At 43.8% G+C, this 22,313-nt stretch overlaps 1 protein-coding gene across 10 annotated transcripts in view; it reads right to left on the reverse strand.

The window, feature by feature from the left end:
- Positions 1-268: 268 nt before the first annotated feature.
- The window catches only part of SMARCA4 (SWI/SNF related, matrix associated, actin dependent regulator of chromatin, subfamily a, member 4), a 119,979-nt gene continuing 97,934 nt past the window's right edge, over positions 269-22,313 (reverse strand). For 3 of the 10 annotated variants that reach the window (XM_036749953.1, XM_036749948.1, XM_036749959.1), the window contains exons 24-35: positions 21,370-21,536; positions 19,886-20,049; positions 18,410-18,637; positions 18,063-18,158; positions 17,704-17,781; positions 16,515-16,742; positions 14,130-14,383; positions 4,641-4,749; positions 4,041-4,142; positions 3,404-3,536; positions 2,781-2,920; positions 269-759 (exon numbers count right to left, since the gene is read on the reverse strand). In XM_036749953.1, the coding sequence (XP_036605848.1) occupies positions 727-759; positions 2,781-2,920; positions 3,404-3,536; positions 4,041-4,142; positions 4,641-4,749; positions 14,130-14,383; positions 16,515-16,742; positions 17,704-17,781; positions 18,063-18,158; positions 18,410-18,637; positions 19,886-20,049; positions 21,370-21,536 (1,732 nt within the window). In that variant the 3' untranslated portion in view covers positions 269-726. Of the gene's footprint in view, positions 760-2,780; positions 2,921-3,403; positions 3,537-4,040; positions 4,143-4,640; positions 4,750-8,232; positions 8,308-14,129; positions 14,384-16,514; positions 16,743-17,703; positions 17,782-18,062; positions 18,159-18,409; positions 18,638-19,885; positions 20,050-21,369; positions 21,537-22,313 lie in introns of those variants that run through there. The other 7 variants (XM_036749972.1, XM_036749967.1, XM_036749961.1 and 4 more) reach the window with 7 other exon arrangements.

Here is a 22,313-nt window from a genome sequence, read left to right on the forward strand (position 1 = left end):
GGACCAGATGCTTGCCCTCTCCCACCATGCACCGCTGAGAAGCTGACCCCGAAGGCTGGGCCAGGAAACATCCTCCTGGTCAGGCAGTGAGTCTCCCTCCAAGCTGAAGGTCCCCCAGGAAGTGTCACTTGTTTTCCGAGTCAGGAAGCAGGCTGGGGATTTCGCAGCAAGGTGGAGGGGATGGTTCTCATAAATTATCAGAAATTGGACAGTTACAGAAATGACTGCAACACATGAATACTGTGAAGATAGTAAGTTCACCAGAGAGTGTCTTTTTTTGTTTAATTTATTACTGTCTGAAATCCAGTGACGCTGACACACACACACACTCACGAGGGCCAATGTCCCTTGTGGACAGGTGGCACCTGGTGACTTTGACCTGTTGAATAAAATACAGTACTAGTAGTGGACGGCTACACACATGCATCCACAGTTTAACTACAGTGATTCAATACTGCAACTGAAACAGTACTGCCAGAAAAAGAAAAAATAGATATCAAGTGTTCCCCAATTCATAATTCTTTTTTCCTTTTTTAAACAGTTAATGCTGTTACAAACGCTACTGATGTCAGGACAAGGCAAGACACAAACAGTCCTACATCTTCTCTGCAGTATAAATATGGAAGATTTTTATACAGTTTACTGAAGTCTCATACTACATTTGTTGCTACCCGTTACAGCTAAAGGAAGAGGGACTCTCGGGGTCTACACCGTGGAATGTCCGGTTTAGTCTTCTTCACTGCCACTTCCTGAGCGATCCTAAAAAGCAGGGCACAAAGAAACACTGGGTGAGCACACAGGCAGGAGGCAAGTGGGCCCATCCCTCAGGGGAAGGAGCTGCTCAGAACCTGGGAGGCTCACAGTGCCACAACATTCCTGTGGTTGGAAGGAGCTTGAAGATTATCTAACCCCACACCCTCATTTTACTCATGAGGAAATTTAGGTCCAGAGAGAAGAAAGGTGCTCAAGGTCACTCAGGTGGGAAGCGGTCAGGATTCAGACCCAGGTTCTTGTCACTACATGAGATGCCGCCAGCCCATCCTATCCACCATGGGAAATGGACCAGTCAATGTCTTGACAGCATCAATTCTCTGTCACTATCAAACTCCAACTGCAGGAAGCACTTTGCTAATTCCACCTCTACTGGGAACTAGACTCAAATGCCTGTTTGAGCTCAGGTGTCCTGAGCTGACTGCCTAAGGTACTAGGACAGGATTTCACAAAAGCAGGTGTCTTGCACATGTGTGGCACTTCTGGGCCATCATATCCAGCATTTATATTCACAGGAGGCAGAAATACAGAGGCTAAGCTAAGACACAGTTGTGCTTTAGGACATAACCCCGGACTGGAGAATTAGGAACCTGTCATACTAATCATCATTCCCTTAAGATTAGCTGAAATTCAACTCTGGGACATACACATGGCAGGATCTAACATCTGAGCTGGGATTCTTTTCTTTTGAGGGGGGAAGGCAAGGCAACTGGGGTTAAGTGACTTGCCCAAGGTCACATGGCTAGTGTGTCAAGTGTCTGAGGCCAGATTTGAACTCAGGTCCTCCTGACTCCAGGGCCGGTGCTCTACTCACTGTGCCACCTAGCTGCCCTTGAACTGGGATTCTTAACCTAAAAGCTTCCTTATTTAACAGGGGTTGCTGCCTTCATTAGAGGTTTTTGGCTGCTCCCAGTAGCCTAGTCTCAGCTTGACACAACAATCAGCTGCTTTAGATCTTAAGGTTTGTATTTTAATACCCTTTGTATGCAATGACATAATCATCGTGGACAGTGAAAACCAGGAAATCTTAGTGTGGAACAGTGGGAGGGTAGGAAGCTTACCCTGCAGGGGACAAAAGAGGGACAAAAAGGTTTAAATATGAATAAATCAAAGAGAAGAACTAGGGGATGTGGACATCAGTGAGGCTGATCATAGCTGCCTCTGCCCATCTTTGCCAGAAATGGTCCTGGGACCAGCTAGGATGAGGCTGTCTCAATATGGCAATGTGGGGCAGTCCATTACCTTGGGAGTGGGGGCTACTGCACTCTTTGTATTTGTATGCATACTGTCTGGCAAATAAGAAGGTGGTAGGGGAGATAATACACACAGGAGGACTTCTCCTTGCTATGGAGCTCCATGCTCACTGTGGTCATGCTTAGCTCCAGACACAGAAGCCACCACAGCTCTGCTGCTGCTCACATCTAAGGAAGAGCTGCACAGTGAGGGCTGGGGTCCCATGTGATGATATCCAAGGTCCTTTCCAGTTGTCAGATCCTACACTACAGAATGTGAAAGTTACTCCTGTTCTTAGTAACCAAAGCCCATACTAGGAGGGGCCCAGGCTCTTATTTATGATATTTGTTGAACGGGGGAGGGAATCTGTTTACAGGATAACTTCAAATTTTAGGTACTTGACTTTTACTCCGGTTAAAAGTTACCTACGACGATCATTTACTTTCTACCTTTGTCTCTTCCTGCTTGTTCATGACCTTGAGAAAGTAATTTTACCTTGCTAGTCCTCAGTTCCCTTGCTTGTAAAGTGACAGGGAAGACCAGGTGGCCTGACGGGTTTCTTCTGGCTTTAACCCTATGAGCTGACGATGAGTCCGATGATGAGTTTGAAAAGTGTGCAGCTGAGAGGAAAAGGCTTCACTGGAAGCATCAACAAAGTGGTCTGGCTGACACTCCCGGGCCTTTACTGTTTTCATCTCCTGGCTAAACTGGACTTAAACCCCAGTTTTCCTTTTTAGAAATAAGCTCCTCCCCGAGTGCGTCCCTCCCAACTTTACCTCCTCCTGTTCTTCTTCGCTGTCATCATCACTCACTACTGGTTTGGCTCGGGATCCCCGACTGGTGCGTCTCCGGCCTTTTAACCGGTCTTGTGCTTTTTCTTTTCGGCCAAGCTTAATCTTCACTTTGACAGAGCGAGCTGAGAAGGTATAAAGAGGGAATGAGATTGTGGTGGTACTTGCTGGGCTCTGGGGAGGACCAAAGGGAAGAAAATGGTTATGGGCTCAGAGCACCTCAAATGCCTCTTGTACTCATGTCTTTTCCCAGTTTTTAGCCATCCCTGAATCTCAGAAGTCAGAGAAATCTACTCCTCTTCTCTGTGCCTCACCCACCTCAGGACAATAGATTAGGTGGTACCAAATGGGCTTGTGAGACACATGGCACCCTCCCTAGGAACCCAAAACTTGGTGGTCAGCTGTATCAGAGAAAAGAGGGAAGCCTGTGTTCCTCACAGGTGACATGAGAGATAGAATCTAATGTGGCTCATCCCAGTACAAACACTGTTCACTTTGGAGACTGAGGGCCTAACTCTCCTGGTATTTCTGTTTCCCCAGGGGTGATTGAAGGTTTCTGTTAGAAAGTTGTCACCACTAGGTCCCAGGAGGCATCAGGAAAGACTTACACTCAGATTCAGATCCTTCCTCTTCTCCTTCTTCTTCTTCTTCACTTTCTTCTCCTTCACTATCATCCTCTTTCTCAATTTTCTGTCTCACACTGGTGAAAACAGACTGCAGGACGATTGAATCTTCATAGATCTAAGGGGAGTTTGAAGGATGGGAAGGATAGTGAGTCTGCAACTGAGCAAATCTGGATGGATTTACAACATCTATCAACATGGGGGTGTTGGGGAAGAAGAAATTACATTACAAAAAGATTCATGGGGGAGGGGACAGAGTTGGGAACATGTATCTGTAAACAGAGTTCTCCTACTGTATGTGGACATATTTTGATTTACAGACAGCTTTTGAGGAGCACGTCCACTATGTGAAGTGAGTCAATTTCAGTAATATCAAAGCTATTTTCTGAGAGACTGGTGGGGAATGAATGGCCTAGATTTAATGAGTGGGGTCCTCTCTCTTGGACATAGATAACATCAGCCCTAGAGATAACCAGGAGACCAAGAAGAGAAATGTTAAAAAAACTGGCATGGTTGGTCTCAATTGCTGGCAGAGAGAGGGAAGAAGGCAGTTTTGGCATCTGAAACTAGGGGGTGGGCTCTCTGTGTCATCCCCTCCTAGGGAGTTGTGCTGGGTCCTTACCAGTGAACCTTCCAGGTTGAAGGTCTGGGCATTCTGACACAGCAGCATCACATCCTTCTCTAGATCATTGAGGCTGCGGTACTTGTGGTTCCGGATCCGTTCCTGAGAAAGAAGGGAGGGAGGAGAGACAGGGTCAGGTAGTATATAATAAACAGATCTAAACTACAGAAAATCACTCTTTCCCAAAGATTGTCCTGTATACAATCTACTTTATTAACAGATAACTGTCCTTTTGAAAAACTTAGTTATGCCACTATTTCATAGAGTTTAAAAACTGGGTCTCATCCCAGCACTTCCCACAGTAGTATCTTCTATGTGATTGTCAGCCATGGGAAAAGACAAATCTCCATTCAGATCAGACCATTCTGGAGTCTTGCCCATCAGGCTGGGGATCCCCTGAAGTGACCTTGCATGACCCAGGAAATAAAAGTTTGCTAGTCAAACAAGCAGCATGAGCAAGACTGGGGGATAGGGATAAGGATGACATCCACACAGGTCATCTTTAAAATGTTTCATTTAATATGGCAAGCCTGAGGACTTCTAGCCCACATAGAAAAAAAAAATCTCTTTTCCTCAGCTTTGTCTGGAAGGCAATGTTACCTTTATTTTCTTGAAGTCCACAGGTTTTCGGATAAGCTCGTAGTACTCTGGCAGCTCTTTTCGGGAAGGAAGCTGAATGAATACCTCGCTCAGCTGGCGTCCACTACTACTACAAAACAAGGGGACACACACCCACCAAGCATGAACTACCAGCTCAGCCAGGCACCCACCCCACAGCTGGCCTTCCCCCTCCCCACCAGAGCCCTCCTGAAGAGCACAAGCTCCACCAAACAAACTCAAGGATGACTACACCACCAGGGGTTTCACAGGTGTGGCCTATGTAAACCAGAGGGGGAGAGGAGACAGTTGGACCTGAGCTCAATAAACAGCCCTAAAAAGCAGGGAAGAGAATATGGCAGAAACCTGATGCTGCTGGAGGAGAAATGCAGCATGTTCATATATTCTGAAGGCACTGGGAGAAGAGAACAGTGGGATGGGCCACAGGGTGGGAAAAGTGGGAATATGTGCACTCAGGTATATTAGACCCCTCACAGATCTATGACTTTAAGACAACACAGGCAGAGTTCATTTTGCTTGAGCTTGGAATATTAAAAAAAAGTATATAGTTTATTCAGACAAAAATTATAAACAATAATTCATTTAACTTATGAATATTTTTATTTTTTGTTACAAATGGAGGTACCAGTGGCTAGACTTCCACAGAATTGAATATCTTGCAGTTTCTGTCAGTTTAGGAGAAGCAGGCAAAGAACAAAGAACACAGAAGACCATCAGAGTAAAGCAAGTAAGTTTTGTGTTCTAAAGGGCATTCATTGGGTCCTGTCCAGTATCAGGCAGGTAACAGCGAGTGCTCAGTTCCACAAAAGGCATCGAGTATCTTAATAACACTTACTCTTCAAACTCACTGATTACACCCAGGCTTCCCAGAGTCACTTTATGAGATGTCAGTATCGATTACTTCTGAAGCTTTTCCCTGGCCTTCCAGTAAATTGAAGGTATGCCCAGATTGAGACAAATTCCTCTACTCTTTGGTGTTTTTATTTCTTGACTTAAGAGGAACTTATTTCTCAACACAGACAAATTGCTTTCATTTGCTTCAGTAGTAAGCGAGAAAGAAGAATCAGAAGCTACAAGTAGAAGAAAGTCCCTGCCTGTGCACACTATGCCAAGCAGTATTCCTGGGCCAACCATCTGAAGAGGTATGTCTTTCTGCAAAATCTGTTAGACTTTCCTAGCTTTGGTTCCCTTATCTGTAAAACAGTAATAGCAGCCATGCATTAAGGTTCCTAAGGTAGTGTACACAGTTTATCTCATTTCATCCGCACAACGGCCATATGGGGCAAATACTACTATCTGTCTCATTTTGCAGATGGGAAACTGAGGCTGAGAGCAGTTAAGTGATTGTCCAGTGTCACATAACTGAACACAGGTTTTCCTGATTCAGTCTAGCTCCCTGGTCACACTATGCTAAGGCTTCCTCTCTAAGGCTGCATGACCTAGGTATGAAAACTCACCACAGAGTCAAAAGAACACAGAATAGGGGCTGGTTTACTGCTCTGACACTGACACACTTTGTCCCTTCTCTGGGCCTCAGTTTCTTCCTCTGTGAAATGAGGAAGGTGGACTAAGTGATTTTTAAAGTCCCTTTGCAGTGATGATTTAGCTTAAATATGCTGCCCTTCCTAACTGCTTCCAAATCTTGGAAATGAGATTTATAGCAGCTTGTATTTACAATAGAAATCTTTACATTTCTTCACAAAATCTTAAAAAAAAAAAGTTTTTTTGGGATGTAGTTTGTTTTTAATACAACAATCATTCCCCAACAATAACCCTCCCCCTGCGTAGAACCATCTCTTACAAAAGAGAGATTAAAAAAAAACCAACGCAGCTAAATCAAACCGCCCCATGTAACAACCATGAGTGGCCAAGCGAGTTCGTCCTGTGCTGGTGGAGCACTGCTTCTTAGCAGGGAGCAAGGGAACGTGTTTGAGCTTCAGTCAGAGGGAGCCGATGTGGGTCATCACTAGCGGTGTCCTGTATTGGGCGCCTTCCAGAATGGTCTTCATTGTTCACCTGACTATAACGCTGCTCTCCAGGCTCCACTCTCTTTACTATGCATCAGTTCACACAAGCATTTCTGCGTTTCTCTGAATTACTCACATTCTTCATTATTCACAATGCAACAATATTGTCCATTAAGTTCATACACCATTTACAGCAGCATGTTAACAAAATTCTTTCCATTTTGTAATAAATTCTTTCATGTGATTGTCTTTTGTACATAAACTAAAATAACTTACATTTACATAATGCTTTAAGGTTCACATACCTACATTTTCTTGCATTTGATCTTCAGACCAAGAAAATTAAGGAGGGTGAGTGTCATTATGAGTTCCAACCTGTTCATTCTGGGGCCGAGGTCCTCAATTGTAAACTAAGGGGTCTGACAAGGGGATCTCTTCATGTTCCCTTCTAGTTCTCAAGGTCTAGGAGCCTCTTCTCTCCATTAAATAGATGATAAAAGTGGAGAATGTGAAGTTTAGTGATGGCCTTATTACACCACCATTAAGTTCAAGAACAGAATGCAAACCCAAGTCTTCTGTGGCCAAGTGCTCTCTTTTCCACTGGGGTCATGCTGCCTTAAATTCTCAATAAGCGGTTGCTTTTATCTGGGCTCTCTGGCCAGAGGGCATCATCCGATTCAGAGGCAGCCCCTACTTTGGACACTGCAGGGAGTTCTGTGGCTGAACATCCTGAGGTATAGTGTTCCTTTGGACAGTTTAATATCCTCAACCATTAACTGCTTCTTAAAGAGGTTGGTAACCTTCTCCAATGCCTCTCCAACCTACTGGACTGTCCTGTCATCTGAGTGTTGCGAGCTTGCCATCTTTCCTGCCTGCTTCTGAGTTAGCAGCCACAGAAAGAGCAGGGGCCCCACAATGCCACATACCTTGGCTCATTTGTCAAGTTTCTGACTCATATGCCATAAGGACATGTGCGGAGGCCACAATAGGCTTCCCTCCCACCAGGGATCCTGACTTGCTTTACATTTCTTCCATCTTCAATTACCAAGGCCAGAGCTTCATCAGGCCTTGTGTTTAGTAGAAGACCCTATGTCTTTCAGCCAATATGTTCTGTAGTGATCAAAGCTCCTCTGAGAAAACAGAAAGGCTGGGGTGTTCCTGAAATGCTCTGGCTTCTTTATCCCAGGGTTTGTCTATGCTTTTGGTGCTTCCAGTCTGAAAGATATTTGGTTAGAGATCGCCACCTTCTGGTCTCAGTTTCCAGCTGCTGACAATGGTTTGCTAGCAGACAATATGACTCTTGCAGTAGCTCAGGCCACTGCTTCTGCTGGATCCCTGGGGAGGGGGTGGGGAGTGGGGAGGAGAAATCCTGCCTTCAAAGGGAGCAGCTGCTATGACTCCTCATGACTGGTTGTAGCTGTTTGGCTGAAGATGATGCTGATGTCACAGGAGATGGAAGGAGAATTAGACCAGATTGAACTTCATTAAGGTCCTTTTCACTTTTGGCCAAGAAGGAATTTTTAATGTTTGTAGAACATTTCTTAAAGGTGAAGATAAGTCTGGCCATTTTAACAATATGGTGCATTTGGAAATGGCTCTTCCATAGTTCAACAGCTATAAGTCATGTTGTTTTGGGCTAGTGTGGAGAAGCTTCTATACATTACACATTGCTCGTCACTCTGCTGCAGGGAGAAATAAGAAACAAAAACAAAGAGCAGTTTAGTGGGCTGCTTCCAACACTACCCTACCTCAGAGACAATTGCTCAGTGACTGCTGGACTGCCCGGCAGGCATCAAGGCTAGCCAGAAAGGAGGCGGGCAGGTGGGCTGCAGAGGGAGGCAGCTTTGCTACAAAACATCAGATCAGTAGGAACAGGTTGTGGAAATGGGTTAAGATAGAATTGGATGATTCTGAATTCAGATAAATGTAAAGGCTTACCTTCTAATAGCGAAGGGCACTTTCAGGATCTATGTGGATTTCCAGGTCACAGGCTCAGGAAGTAGCTGTTTTCAACTTCTTTTCAACTCTACCCCCTTATGACTTGCTTTGATGCTTCTCTGTCCTGCTCATTTTGTGCAGGGCAGGGCAGTAAGCTCCTGGTCCCTAATCTCTACAGGAAATGCATGGAGGGATGGAGGGATGATGCAATGTCCCCCACATCCAAGGAGCTGCTCCAACCCTTTCTAGCTTTGGGACCAAGGACAAGTCACTTCCTCCTCCTGAGCCTCAGCATCAGCTGTAAAATGGAGGTGATGATACTGGCTGCTGCTGCTGTCTGCCCACAGCCAGTCCCTAACTCAAGGGAAGTTGGATGAGGTCCACGAGCCACGAAGGCAGACCACGGTGCCCCCCAGAGGTGCATGGGGCTTATGCAGGTCCATGAGAGTACACTCAGGATACAGGAAAGGAAGATAAGACTCTGACACAACAGAGAATTTCACACTGAAACTTGCCGGTTGCACAAGCGTATGCCTGACCTTTCCACACTCAAAATGATATCCCATAGTATTTCATCTTAAAGGCTTTATTCATCATGGGTAGGAAGAAGCAAACATTATACCCCATCTCCCCTACCTCTCCACTAACAAAGTGTAGATAGAAGCCCGGATTTTCCAAGGCCAGGCAGAAAGGTCCTACAGAGACGACCTGAGTTGGGTGACTGGGTCACGTGGTGTCTGAGAACCAGCCTAGTTAAGTGAAGAGAGGCTTGGAACCACAGAGTTGGCCAGAACGCTGGACTTTTTTGGCCACAGTTAACTCATTAAACCTTTTAACTAAGGTGTGGAAGGAGCAGGACTATCCACAGGGAGAGAATCAGAGATCCTTCAAGTTGTCTCTTCCCCTTGCAGTACTTGGGGGTTCACATCTGTATTATGCATGTAGGGAAACAACAGGACAGAGAATGAAAACATAAGCCTGCCGAGAAACCGAACAAAAAGAACAGGGAGACTCCTAGAATTGCCGACCTAGGTTTCTTCCTCAGATGCTTTGATGTGGTGTCAAGGTTACCCTCTATGCCTCAAAGGTGGGCACACAATAATACACTCAGCTGGAAAAGCCTTCAAGTAGAGGCCTTGAGACACACTGTTGCCTGAGGGCTAACTGCAGAGCAGCTTGTTGCTAGGAGTTTGGCTCCCTTCTGCTTCTGTATAGATCATCTAATAAACCCGAATCTAACTAAGAACTTGTTTACTTGGCTTGATACTCAAAGTGGGTTCTTGGGATATTTGATAAACAGAGGAACTAAGCCACACCCATACTGACATTTTCCTTTTAAGTTAAACTGGACGGTACAACCAGAAAAGGCAGTGGTATGGTCATTTAGCAAGGATGGACAGATGGACAGCCCAAGTGCTATACCAGTATCTATGAAATATCAGAAGAACCAGAGGAAGTAGGTCCTCAATGGAATAATTAAACAAAGGTATGGATAAAAATCACACTTGATGAAGAGGAATGGAAGAGTGGATGGAGACCTACGCCCTGGGAGGGAAAAATGTCTACACAGATGGGCTTATGGAGCCATCAACATCAGTAATCTCTGGAATTCTTTCCCTAGCCCTGGGGAAAACCTTCAAAACCTAGAAATCCATATGACCAAAAATTGGTGATTACTGTGTATTAGGTAAATACACTACTAATCCTGCTAAGTGCTCCTCTATCCAGGTCACTCCCTTCTCAAACACTTTTGATAGTTTCCCTATCCCCGAAGGACAAAGTACTAATTCCTTAACCTGGCATTAAAGGACTCCCACAATCTGATCCCAAGTAATCAGTGGGCAGAACCAAGGCCAATATGTAGAAGATCAGGGATGTAGGTTTCAGTTTAACATAGGAAGGAAATTTTATAAAAAAAAAAAAATGAAATGGGCTCCTATGGGAGGCCTTCTAACATAGGCCAAATGATTACTTGTATGGTATGTAATAGTAGTAACAATAATAATATATATTATGTAAGGAAACGGTGGAAACGATGTAACATCACTGCTAGGGGCAAATGTGACCTAGTTGACTAAAATTATACACCAGAGGCTGTTAGGGCCTACAAATGACAAATCTCCATAGTACAAATGTGGATCCCAAAATAACGTAGAGAACCCAATCAATACACTATATTGTGGACTATTATCAGAGATTGAACTGTTGTGCACGATCACCTGGAGAGAAGTTAAGGAACAATTTTTAAGATAGACGTCATCATGCTGGATATTCAAGCTCCGTAGAACAAGAGACTTTCAAAGCCTAGAGATACAGGCAGGGAGATGAAAATCACACGGGAACAGGATGAGGTGTGTATCATCCTGTCTTTTCTGCTACTTCTGCTATATTGAGGATACTTTTACTAGGTCCAGAAAGGATTAGCTTATATCCAACTACAAAAAATACATCTGAACAAAAGCTCAAAAGGATAACAATGGGACAGCAACTTGGCCCAGGACCATTTTAAAAGACATTTCATCAAAAAAGGTGAGAACAATAGTAATAACTGAATAATATACACATTTACATGAATCATCCCAAGTAAGTTGTACAACAACTTCAGATTTCCTCCCGAAAACGTGGAGCCAACTTTAAGCTCAGAGTTCAACTGATTCGTCCCTGGTCCTGGCGGCAGGGGCTTTGACCCTTGTCTCCCTAACTCCCTAGTCCAATGCTCTAACAACTAGACCACCCTATGGGGATGTCACCTACCCGGCATCCACAGCATGGCTTTGCACATAGTAGGCCCTTAGATGTTTCCAGAACTGAATTCTTGACACCAAATCCTAACCTAAAAATCTTTTCAGATCCAACTTGAATCCCTCCTCCTTTTTGAAGGCAATTTAGCCCCAAACGATTTCTGCCGCTCACTCACTCACTGGTGGTGAATGGATACTGTTTTACCATCCACAGCACCAAGTACGTCCTGCCTTGCGCCCCATACACCAGGCTGTCCTAGCACTTCAAACAGAAGTTCTCAGGCAATGAAATAAAACCATGATTAATATTGAGACTTCTCTGCAAACTGCTCAAACTCCCCTCAGATATTAGTGATTTCCAAATACTCTTATTGTGTGGAAATTTTTCCTGAAACTGAACACGTGTTCTAAATACAGTCTTGCTGTATTTAGTGTACATTAGCACATTTGTACATTTAGTGGACATTTAGTACATAATGTACATTAAGTGTACATTAAATAACAGTAATGCAACTACCTCATTTTACAGATGAAGAAAAGGAGCCTAGAAAGAGGAAGGGCCTGAGGCTTCACAGAAATTTAATGCAAGACCTGTTACTGAAACCAAGCCAACACATGCCCAGCCCAGGGCCATAGCCATGGCACTTGAAGTTACACTCATGGGGTACTTTATTGTTTACACTTTCCTCACATGCTAATGAGGAAAGGAGTGTAAGGCATTATTATCTCCACCACCATTGTAGATTGAGAGTGTAAGCCCTTGGGTAAGTAAGCCATCCTCTCTTTGCAGATGATTCCTAGATCCAGCCTTCATCTGTCTTCCACATTCCAGTCCTGCACCACTCACTGCAGGGCCTGAAGGCATCTATCTCAAATTCAATCCATGTACAAATTGGAGTATGTGCTTTCCCCCCAAGACATAGTATTTTCTCTGCTTCCTTCTAGTCATCCTTGGTTTACATCATAAAGAATAATCCTGGACTCTTCTCCGTCCTCAAACCCAATCAGGCAACAAGTCTGGTCTGTTCCAGCACCTTAACATTTCTTGCACTGGTCTCCTTTTCTATACTCACATGATCATCACCAGAGCTTAGGCATTTATCACTTCTTGGCTGGACTACTGCAAGTGGCCAGAGTTCTAATTGGTTTCCCCGCCTTCACTCTCCCCTCTTTAATTTATCCATGACAGGTGCCAAACTGATAATCTTAAAGTAAGGTATGATCATGTTGCTACCCTGTGCACTCAACTTCAGGGGCTCCTTTCTGCTTGCAAGATAAAAGTATGTAATTCTTTCATTTAAAACCCTTCACAATCTGACTCGAGCCTGGGTTTCTAGGCTTCTCCTTCACTCACTTTATGTTCTAACCAGGCTAGCTCACCTGCGTTGCATCTCCCCACTATGGATCTTTGCATATGCTCCCTGCCCTCCCAGTCCCCCTGCGTCCTTGGCATGTATTCCCTTATCCCTGACTCAAATGATCCGTTGGCTCAAGGGCCACTTCTCACAAGAAGCCTCTCCTAATCTCCCCAGTTTTTACTGCCTTCCCTACCACAATGTACATGCATGTATATGTGTGTGCAAAGGTACCCACTCACCCCTGATTATGTTGTGTTTTTATATCTGTGCACATTTTCCACTCTACCCAATGGGCTCCTTGAAGGTAGAAGCTTGCTTTTCTTTTTGTATTCCTAGCCAGCCCTAGCATGTACTTAATATATGATGCTGAATGAATGGATATATATTTGAGGGGGGAATGTGTGTCTCTTCCCCTGGCACAATACAGACTGCACTCCTTCTGTGCCTTCTCCTCCCCTGGGTTCTTCTTCCACATAGGAGCTCCTGAATAGTCCAATGTCCTTTTGGCCTTGTTGCATTCTGTGGGAATCAGTATAGCACCAAGGCTGTCCATGTTTGCTAAATTTCCTATGAGGAGCCCTCACTTTCCTTCTCTTCTAATCATTAATTTCTATCCCTAACACTTAACCCCCTTGGGGTTAATCTCTGAGGCCTATTCCCTCTACCTTTTTAATTATCTTACTGGTGTTTGGGGCTCCTAAATGGTGCTCGAGACATCAGAAAAAGGCTGAGGCTGCTGTGCCTGGTGAAGCAGCCAAACCAAGCTAAAGCAAGATAAGAATTTTTCCTGCTGTACTTTCCAGTTTTACACAGAATCCTAAGCCCCTCCAAATGTAGATAACAGGTAAGGTGTGCTTCAACTGAAAATCTACGGCTACAACACACCACCCTGACATCAACTCAATGCAATGGGCCTCAAATGAGGAGGGCCTGTAACCACCAGAGAAGAACACGAAACTGAAAGGCTGCGGATATGTAGCAAACCAAAGCCTAATTGATCCCCCTGCCTGTCTGCCTCCCTCCACGAAGTTTGCCAAAAAACCTAAGGATACAGCAAAGAGCTATATACAAAAGGGAAAAGCTTGCCCCGAGTGCACAGCACAGGGTGGTTTTGGCAACCAGATATGAGCGGGAAGATGCCTAGTAAATGAGTCTGCTGAAAGCTACACCATTTAAAATCTGTGAGCCTGGATCAAGCAGGGGTACATGATGTAGACTCTTTTGGCTGCTTTGCATCAATCTGAAGAGCAATCTGGACATAGAGACTTTCCCTTCTATTCCATTTTTTGGGTAATATCAAGGAGGCACAGAGAAAATAACAGTTAACCAAATTCTCCTTCAGCACAACTGAAGACACCCAGTCTAGCTGTGACACCCACTGGGCTCAGGCTGCATCCCATCCTCCTGCTCACAGCCAAGCCACCAGTCACGGAGTGAAGGGGCTGCTCTGTCCTTTTCTTCACTTACCTGTCTTTGTATTTGATCACTGCATCCACAATCTTCTTCATCTTCTTGGTGAGGTTTGGTGGGTTTGGGGAGAGCTTTTCAGCAGGTGGTCTGCCACGCTTCTTCTGCTTTTTGCTATCATCATCCTTGTCACGGCTTCGAGTACTGGTCGTTGGTGTTGAAGAGCCGGCATCACTGTCTCGTTTGCGCTTCCGAGAAGACTTCTTCTGCCGGACTTCTTCCTCGATTTCCTCCAGTGTACCTTCCTCTATGGCCTTCAAGGTCAGTGGTAGTAAAACAGAACAACCACCATCCAGATTATTTAGGGAGAGGAATATAACAGAAACAACTTATTCATACACAAAGCTAAAGGAAGGGCTGCTAACACTAAGGGAAGGGAGGGTGAGCTCTATGCCATATATCCCAAATCTGGCTCAGTTCACTTGCTGTGCTACTAAAACATTGCTGCACTTGCTCTTTTTAATTTAATGAGTGCTACAAAGGAAAACACCCCAGTGGACAATTTCACCCTCGAAGGAGAAGGAACACTGGACTACTAAGAGTCAGGAGACTGAGCTAAGCTCAAATCAGCTCCCTGGGTTCAAGTTTTCTTATTGGTAAAATGAGGGGGTTGGAATAGATTAACTTATGGTCCCCTTCCAGCTCTAAGACTCTATGGTTTGGAGTAGCTCTGTTAATCGACTTTTACTACCCAGGAAGATAGGGACTTCATGGCCCTCCAGCAGAAGCCTCTCCCAGAAGTGGTGGTCCATTTCCCCAAGATTTCCTTACAAGACAATCACCTTATTAGGAGCTGAATTTGTGTCTCAGGCTTTGCCATTCCATCCAGTAAGCCATGCAGCAGACCCCCAGCTCTGCCTTCAGAAAACTGGTTTCTCTTTGCAGTGACTTTCATCATAGCTCTAAGCCTCTTGAGCTCAGATGCTACAGAGGCACAAGCTACTTCACCTTCACCTCATACCCACTGCTCTGACCTAACAGGCTTGTTTAATCCTTTTCTGCATTTAAAATCTTTTGCAAGCTACAAATATGAGTGTACACACTTCTGGAAAGCAATAACCAACAGTACTGAGAGTTATTTGGAGATGAAACGCAACAAGGCTGTGACCTGGTAGGACAGGTGAGCTGGTTGGTTCTCTATTACATGATCACATTATCTGCCTCCCCCTGCTCCCTGGAAACCAAATCAAAATCTACTTCAAAACCGTTTGTTTGTATCTTTTGGTCTTTTTTGGGGACAATATTTGGACAGAAATCAACTGTGGTAACATAGTACTTTGCCAGCTCTTGGTTCTTAACATTTAAATGGAATTTATCAGCTGAAAGAAATGCGAGGGGGACATGCTCTGACCAAGGAACTCCTGGTGGCTAACTTTATGACCTAATTGAGGCCATGCTGGGTTTCTTAAAAATTTTTTTTTATTGATTTTTTGGTTTTTGCATGATTTCTACCATCCAATATTATTCCCTTTCACTCTGCCTTCCCTAGTGACCTATCTCTTTTAACAAAGAATAAAAGAGTAAGAAAAGTAGGTCAGTAAAACTAATCAACATGTCACCAAGATTTGACAGTATATGCAACTACATGCCTATAGTAGCCCAACTCTGTAAAGAAGGGGAAAAGGAACATTTTCTCATTTCTTTGGATCACAGACGTAAGAGCTGGAAGGCACCAGGGAGCCCACTAAATCCAATCTCCTCTCTAACAGACAACAAAACTGGGGCCAAGAGAAGTTAAACTGTCTTGCCCAGGGCTACGCAGCTAGGAAGCATCTTAGGCAGAACTTGAACTCAGGGCTTTCTGACTGAGCCCACTGCACAGGGCTGGCATTAGAATCCAGCCTTCTGGTCTCCCTGGTCATAGCACAGACTTTAAACTAGTTTACTGTCTCATGTATCAGTCACTTTAGTAACAGAAAGGTAGTATTCTGAATGAAATATGCATAGAAAAAAGAACAGAGCAAGAATATAAATCTGTCAATTTTTCATTACTGTCCAGCTGAGGATACTTTTTTCCTAGGCAGAAATGCACTGAGATAAACTCATTAGTTTTTACATCCTCAGAGGACATCTGTTAGGCAACACGAATCAAGGTGGAGCTTGTGGAGAATATTATGGTTTGATATAATCATGGGAAATTGTTTCTCTTGCAAAGAAATTACATTTGTATTAACATCTGTGCTACTCAAGCTTCACTGACATTGAAATAAAAATAAACTTGAGTAAAGACTGCTGGAAGCCAGTCAGATTTCAAATAAAATTCTCATTCAAGACTGTAACCCACTAGGCAGGAGACTAGTTTCTCAACACAGACTAAGGACCCCAGGACACTAACAAGGGTAGTCTGAAAAAAAAAAATCAGTGCAGAATGAAGCCATCACCTACAGTATATACCTTGAGCCACTGCTTCTCGGTCAGCGAGTCGCTGTAGTCGACTTCTTTACGGTGGCGGGAGCCTCGCCCAAACATCTTTTCTTCTTCTTCCTCACAGGTCAGCCTCTCAACTTCGGCATCGTCCTTAATGATCCAAGATGGAAGCTCATCTTCTTCCATCAGGCGTGGCTTTCTTTTGGGGTTTCGAGCTTCCTCTCGCCTACGATCCAAATCCATGCGCTAGGATACAGTGAGAGGAAGTCAAGGGCCCATGGGAAAACCAGGAGCAATTATTAAGGGGGCCATTAACTATTTCTATTCCTATGAGTGACAGTGAGATGAAGTCCCAATATGTATGATAATCAGCTATCCCAGTTGTATATTTAGCTGGAGTGGCTTTTCATAAGCACTAAAGAAGAAACTATGGCTCATAAAGTAGCTTTATCCCTATTCCAGCATGGAACACAGTCAAATCTAGAGGTAAAGCACAATTCTGATTTTTTAGGTGCAGATGCTGTTGGACAGCCTTACTCTAATGCACCATTGTATTACTATACTCCAGAAAAAGCCTCTGGCTCACACCATGGATGCAAGCATACCAGGGCTTAAACTTTCCTTGAAGGAACACATCATTTTGTCCTCCCAGGGGTCAGGTTGACAAGGTAGCACAGGTGGGCCTAGCAGCTATGTTTGGTTAAGGTTAGATAGTCACCACCTTCCATTCTGAGAGAAGATGGAGTTAAGAAATCCACAACTACTGAAACAGCAAAGGTTATTTTACCATCTCTCTTTAAAACTATTAGCCTTTGATGGACTGAATCCGCCCTGCAAGAGAGCCATTCAGATTCAGCAAGTTAACACACTGAGGTGAAGGCCACAATTACTGCTGTTTACCACAAGACATACCAATGGGAGAGATGAGAGTATAATTTTGGTTCACCCCTCAGACTCCTATTCTTTATCAAGAATGATGAGGCTCATTCTCTCTCCAATCAAATCCTGGGGTGTGGCTAGTAACATTAGTATTTTACTAAAAATTATCTGTTATGAAACAATCTTGTAGATGTAGATGAACTCCTAAAGGCATCCCTTTAACATTCATATTCTCTGTCTCTCCTAGTAAAGTTCCTCTCAGCAGGAAATACCACATTGCCTGTGGCCCTCTCTACTGACTGTAACTATCTCAGCCTTTGGTGCTCACCATGAAAAGATCAAACTCCTCTTCATGTCGGGCGATCATCTGATTAACGGTTTCATCGTCTGGAACTTCATCTTCTTCCTACAAGATTTTAAATACTTAATTCCACTGTGGAGACTCTAAAAGGAGCTGAAGTGAGTGGATTTCAACACCGACAGTCTTTACCACCTGACAGCTATTCGGTGGTCCATGGGAAATGAGGTTGAGGTTTCAGTCCAGTTTCCAGTGGACAAGTATCCACATGGCAACAGAAAGCACACACATACACACACACACACATCGTCAGATCTGGCCCTTTGCTGGCCACCTCAGCACAGAAGCCAAGGATTGAATGGGCATGGAGACTGAACTACCCCTCTCACCTTTAGAGGTGGTTCCTCCAAGTCAGGGTTGAGGCACATTGGCGGAGGGGCAGTGTGGGCGAAGCTTGCACTGCCGCTGCCCGTGCTGTGTCTGCTCTGTGGATAAATAGAGGACTTCAGTCTCCAGGGCTGTCAATCCGGCATCTTTCACCAGCACTAAAAGTCACTTTAAAGAAAAGCAAGTACTCATCCTCTTTCCTTTCAGCCCACACTCCCTTTATTCCAGGGATGTAAAAAACATAAGAGAGCAAAAAAAAAAAGGAAAAAAGGAAAAAAAAGGAGAGGCAGCCATGCATTCACCATTCACACTTGGAAAGAGAGAGGGCAAGGTCTGTCTAGCCTCTTACCTCATCCTGTTCCTCGTGCTCTAGGATCGCCTGAAGGAAAGCTCTTCTCTCATGGCTGGAGGATTTCTGGTCAAACATACCAGCCTGGATAACCTTCTGGTCAACATTTAGCTTGTATTTGGCTGCAGCCAAGATCTTCTCTTCCACACTATTAACTGTGCAAAGACGGAGGACCCGGACTTCATTTTGCTGCCCAATACGATGGGCACGGTCCTGTGCTTGTAAGTCCTAAAAGAGGAAATTCTTTGCTTGTCATTTCAATTTAAATTTCTCTAGGAAAAAAAAATCAGGCTCTTTAAATGTCACTCAGAAGGCTGGGCCTTTGTGAAAAGGCATGCCTGGTATGACCAATACCCCCAAAGCCAAGCATGGAGTTGCCTAAAAAGCTTCTGCTATTAGAGGGAGAAGCTCAATTAAAAGGCCAATTTTGCTGGGTTTTAGTAGAGCAACTGAGAAAAACCAGCTCAACTTTCTATGAATCATGGATAAACAGAGCTGCTGAAGCTAGGGCCATTACCACCTCTGGAGGGGGTCCTAGAAGGAGGACATACCACCTCAGTTTTCTTTCAGAAGTTCCCACCTGCCTTAGGATTCAAGGCTATGGGAAGAAAGCTCAGATTTTACTACTTCATTCTTGGGAAGATTTGTTTTTCACCATATGCACTCTCTTCCAGGGCTGCCTCATGAATATAACAAAAGCAACAAATATTTACTGAGTGCTTCCCATGTGCATGGCATAATGCCAGGCACACCTTTAGCACAAATGAGAGCACTGGCTTCTAGAGGTGGTGAGCCATCAATAGCACATGACCCAGGATACTCTGTCTCTGGGTTATATCTGGACACACAAGTAGGGAACAAAGTGAGCAGAAATAGATAATAGTCAGCAACTAGGTTAGATGAGGAAAGCAGTCCTTAGGTCTCCACAAGGGAGGGATACACACTTTACATTCATGTGTCCTTGGCAGAAAATACGAAGGGCAAGTCCCTCACTGTGACTTTTTTCTCTTTAGCTGAGTCAGTAATCTCTCACTTTGCACAGAACGAGAGCTGAGAAAAGCAGCTGTTTCCAGGTGGAAAAGAGGAAGGCAACCTGCCTTCCATCTCAGACTCTACGCCTCAGCGCACTTCGAATGATCTGTCCTTTGGTTTACCTGTGAATAGTGATAGTATGTCTGTGCTTTTATAGAATCAGTATAAGAAGTACTCTCAAGAGGCCATCCAGCTCAGCTACTTGTCTCCAAATGAATTCACACTTAACACTATCCAAAGCAGATGGTGAGTGGTTTTAATCATCTCTAAAGAGATTCAATAGGTTCTCTTTGTAGTTCATTTGTTAATCGACTCAGAATAAGTGAGATAGGAAGTTGGTATTTAAATTTAAGATGGAAGCATTACTGTATCCCCTTTCTCATAAAGAGGGGGACAGCTTTTCTTTGCTGTGAGTCCCTTCATTTAGCTCCATTTTTCTTTTACCTGGTGAGGATTCCAGTCACTGTCAAAAATTATCACAGTATCTGCAGACTGGAGGTTCAGCCCAAGACCCCCGGCCCGAGTACTCAGGAGAAAAATGAAATACTCAGAGCCTGGTTCATTGAAGGTTTTCAGCAACATACCACGATCTTCAGCTTTCGTGGTTCCTGATGGGCATCAAAGAAGAAAAAGGTTAGGAGTTTTGCCATCATCTAAGAATTAGAAGTCTAAATAAAATGACCAGCCCAGGAAGTTAAGAATAAGCACCTTACCCAGCTTCACACATAAATTTTGTAGAGTTCTTTATATAAATCAAGTCCCTCAACACGGCTATGGGGTCATTTTAATCTAAGTAAGCATTTACTTAAGGAGATGTGTATAAAATGTGAAGAATAAACACTTTAAAATTCAGTTTATTAATTCAACTTTATTTTTAAACATATTTTTCACAAAAACAAAAAAGCCCAAAATAAGTGCCTTTAGTGATTAGGCAAGAGTGTGACTACAAACACTGCCCCCAGTACTCAGTATGAGGCATAGTAACTACGGGCAAGATTGATCCACCCCCCCAGCCCCCTCCAAAAAGGGATTCAGATATGCACCCTATGAAAGAAGATATCGGTGACCAACCAGGCCACCTCAGAGTGTCAGGTGTGAATGGAATACTAAATTACGGTTTTCACTAACCTGAGAAATAAAGGCAGGTAGCTTGGGCTGTGGAGTCCTATATTATTACTGAGGCAACTTCTTGCTTTGCAAAGAGAAACATTTCTAAGGGTAAGAATACAAAAATCATGTTTCTCTAGCTCCAATGAATAGCAAACCACCTGCTTTCTAGTAATCCTCTTGGGCAGGAAGGAAAGGCTCTCTAGATTGGGAAATGCAGGTACTCTAACCAAGTAATGGCCATGGCCATTTCATTTCATACATTCATGAGTAGGTAATTTGACTGCATTGTGGGAATAGCAGAGAGCTTTCCAAGCCTCTTTGGTCAATATCGACTGTGATCAAAGGAGCTCTAAGCAAAATTCAGAGGTTATTTCAAGTTATCAAATGCAAATTAAACACTTCCTGCCAATCTTCTGGATGTAACAAAATAGCCAGGATCTTTAACTACCAACGTGCTTGGGTTCAGTCGCTGAACAATGGCTAATCTGAACTTGTCCTAATAGAGAAGAGGGCCAGCAGGCATTTCATCTGCACCCTGGCTCAAGCACTTGACAGGAAGGCAGCAGAACACTGGGACCAGAACTGGACTCTACATCTAAAATGTTTCTAATAAGAGATTAACTGAGGTAACAGTCAAACTTTTATGAACCAGTTTCATTGCCTATAAAGTAGGAAAAAATCATCCTTTGAAGCCTCTGCTTCCTTCACAGGGTTCTGCAAGGATTATTTAGGAAGCTGAGATGCTTTCAGTAACTCAGGGAAAGGAATCATTAAATTATAAGACAGTTTTCAAATAAAAAGTTCTCTGTTAAACTCACCATCAAGCCTGAGGTATTTAAAGCCACGATATGCAAAGTAATCTTCCATGATGGTCATGAGAGAGGTCATTTGGCAGAAGAGCAGCACTTTATGGTTGGTTGCTCGGAGCTTGGGAAGAATTCGATCCAGGAGTTCAAACTTTCCAGAGGCTCGGTATAAATCCAGGCTGGTATGCAAAAAACAAACAAAAAAAACCACACACGGTATGTGAAAAAGAGGATGTTGATACAGAAAAAGGAGGGAGATTTTTTTATGATTCCATGCTAACCTACTGGAAGGGTGGCAAGTAGCTCAAGGATGAGAAAAAAATACTTATATGAAGAAGAACATTTAAAGGAGCGCTTCCTGTGTGGTAAAGAACTGGAAACAAACTGGGTGGCCATCATTTGGGGAATAGCTAAACAAATAAAATAATGGAATGGAATTTCACTGTGTCAAAAGAAAGAATATTATGGATTCAGAGATGTATCTACACATATTTACATATGTACATACATATACATATAAAATGAAGAAACAAAGCAAATGATTTACATGATAATCACAAGGAGGGGAGAGACAACTTTTGGGGGGGGGGGCAGGGCAATTGGGGTTAAGTGACTTGCCCAAGGTCACACAGCTAGCCCATGTGTCAAGTGTCTGAGGCCGGATTTGAACTCAGGTCCTCCTGACTCCAGGGCCGGTGCTCTACTCACTGCACCATCTAGCTGCCCCTGGGGAGAAACAACTTTGATGTAAAACAACGGATGATGAAAGATTCTTCCCTCCTCTTGGAAGAAAGTTGATGGACTAAAGGTACAGAATCAGATATGGCCAATGTGTTCATTGGTTTTGATTGAATATACACATTTGTCACATGGCAGAGTGTCAGAGCGTTTGTTCAGGTGGTACTGGCAGACATGAAAAAAGAATATGAATAAAACATTTTAAATGATGAATAGAA

The sequence above is a fragment of the Trichosurus vulpecula genome, chromosome 1 (assembly GCF_011100635.1).
Source record: "Trichosurus vulpecula isolate mTriVul1 chromosome 1, mTriVul1.pri, whole genome shotgun sequence".
NCBI lineage: Eukaryota > Metazoa > Chordata > Mammalia > Diprotodontia > Phalangeridae > Trichosurus > Trichosurus vulpecula.